At 42.7% G+C, this 2,124-nt stretch overlaps 1 protein-coding gene across 1 annotated transcript; it reads right to left on the bottom strand.

Annotated features, from left to right (window-relative positions):
* Positions 1–481: 481 nt before the first annotated feature.
* LOC119231961 (olfactory receptor 1L1-like) lies at positions 482–1,417 on the bottom strand. Its single transcript, XM_037493804.1, has one exon. It carries the CDS (start codon positions 1,415–1,417, stop codon positions 482–484), a length of 936 nt encoding a protein of 311 aa, XP_037349701.1.
* Positions 1,418–2,124: the final 707 nt, after the last annotated feature.

The raw sequence follows: 2,124 nt of genomic DNA on the forward strand, positions 1-2,124 counted from the left end.
AAGCCTAGGGTGGTAATATGCCAAGGAAAAGAAGAGGATTATAATCCATCTGATAAAGGATTCATGCCCCTCTGGAGAACTTTCCAAACTAATATCGATGAGCAGTGTCTCTCGCTCTCCCTCCCCCTCCCCCCTCCCCTTCTCCCCCTCCCTTCCTCCCTCTCCCTGTCTGCCTCTCTCACACGCACATACCATTTATAAAGAATTTTCACAAATTAAATGGCTCCACGGAAGTATGTACCTACCTCAGAGATCTGTGGCAGACATAGATGAATAAAAATAGAAAGACTCAGAGATAACCCACCCAGCTAATTATGACTTTTACTGGGGTAATGTAGAAAATTCCAGGGAAAGCCTTGCATTTAATATCTTTTCATCATCTGTGAAGTGCCCTTATTGATATCCTCGTTGATCATCAACACCAGTTGTAATCAGATCAGAATAACTGCAGAATTTCCCAGTACTTGGTGTAAAATCCACATCATTGGGACTTTATCCTAACAATCAGTTTCCCCAAGCCCTGTTTTATGTCTTTGTTCCTTAGACTATAGATGAATGGGTTTAGCATTGGAGTCAATATGGTGTAGATAAGTGTTGCTATTCGATCCCTGACAGTATAGCTGGATAGGGGTTGGAAATAGACATAGCCGACGCTTCCGTAAAACAGGGCCACCACGGTGAGATGGGAGCCACAGGTAGAGAAAGCCTTGTACTTCCCGGCAGCGGAAGGGATCTTCAGAACAGCGATGAGGATTCTCAGATAGGAGGTTATGATGGACGTGACGGGGATCATGAAGACAGGCACTCCTTCTATCTTAATCACTATCTCATTGACAAATGTAGAAGAACAGGCCAACTTCAGCATTGGGGTGACATCACAGAAGAAGTGACGGATTATATTCTTGGAGGCACAGAAGTCGAGTTGATTCATCAAGTAGACATGAAGAAGTGAGTGAAGAAATGGGACGAGGAAGGAGATTATCAGGAGGAGGACACAGAACTTGTGGTTCATTATGGTGATGTAATGAAAAGGGCTACATATGGCCACATAGCGGTCAATGGCCATGGCTCCTAGGAGGTAACTGTCCACATTCCCAAAGGCTAGGAAGAAATACATCTGTGTCAGACACTCACCATAGAGGATGGTCTTTGCTTCTGATAAGAAGTTGACCAGCATCTTTGGAATAATAACTGTCGTGTAGCAAATATCGGCAAAGGACAGGCTACTCAGAAAGAAATACATGAGTGTCTGCAGGCGACTATCTGAATAGATGGCCAGGATGATTAGCACGTTTCCTACCAGAGTGACCAGGTAGATGGTGAGAAATAAGGCAAAGAGAGGCTTCTGGTCCTCAGGTCTCGAGGAGAGCCCCAGGAGGATGAATTCAGAAGGTTGTGTAAGATTGTTCCATCTCATGGTTTTGCTTATGCTTAAAGATAAGTAAAATAAAAATTAATAGACTCTTCTACCATTTGAAGCATGCATTTTCCAAGCATCTTTAAACCTTATGTATCTGCACTGCTGCTTTCTGCTATCAGTTCAGGGTGAAATATATTTTTCTGTTTCCCTTTTATTTCTGAGCACTTAGCACCATTGGAGAAATAGAATACAGAGGGGGTGGTAAGATCTGCGAGACAAATGGACACAGAGATGTCCCTTTTCTGTCACCTTGTATTCTGTTGCGAATCATTTTTGACTTACAGTTCAGGGTAATAGGACTTAGGGACAGAATAGGGTCTGGAGGAAATATCTCTGTCTGTTTAGGATTTTAGTAGATAAACTTGACCGGATAGTTATGGCCAGCTTTTGAGTCATCTTGAATTTTTATGCTCCCCCTGTCATTTGTCCTAGAATTAAGACATTGAATTCTGATATTATCTTACAAAATTTCCCATCACCGTATAAATGTATCTCCCTCCCCTCTCCACCTCCAGCCCCGCGAATCACTATTTGAGAACAGAAGGAAAGATGCAAATAGAGACATGGATCCAGCCAGGCATAGTTGGAATCCTTTTGTTGTTTCCAAACTCATCCTCTCCTTGGTCTCCAGCTTTGTGGGCTGTGACATTGTGTGTGTATCTGTGCAAGTGTATTTATTTGTAAGTGTGAATTTGCCTTTGTGA

The sequence above is a fragment of the Talpa occidentalis genome, unplaced genomic scaffold, assembly GCF_014898055.3.
Source record: "Talpa occidentalis isolate TD23 unplaced genomic scaffold, MPIMG_talOcc4v2.1 talOcc4.7, whole genome shotgun sequence".
Lineage (NCBI taxonomy): Eukaryota > Metazoa > Chordata > Mammalia > Eulipotyphla > Talpidae > Talpa > Talpa occidentalis.

Excerpts from the sequence above, each read along its gene's own strand:
- LOC119231961 (XM_037493804.1), bottom strand. The coding sequence starts at position 1,417 with ATGAGATGGAACAATCTTACACAACCTTCTGAATTCATCCTCCTGGGG.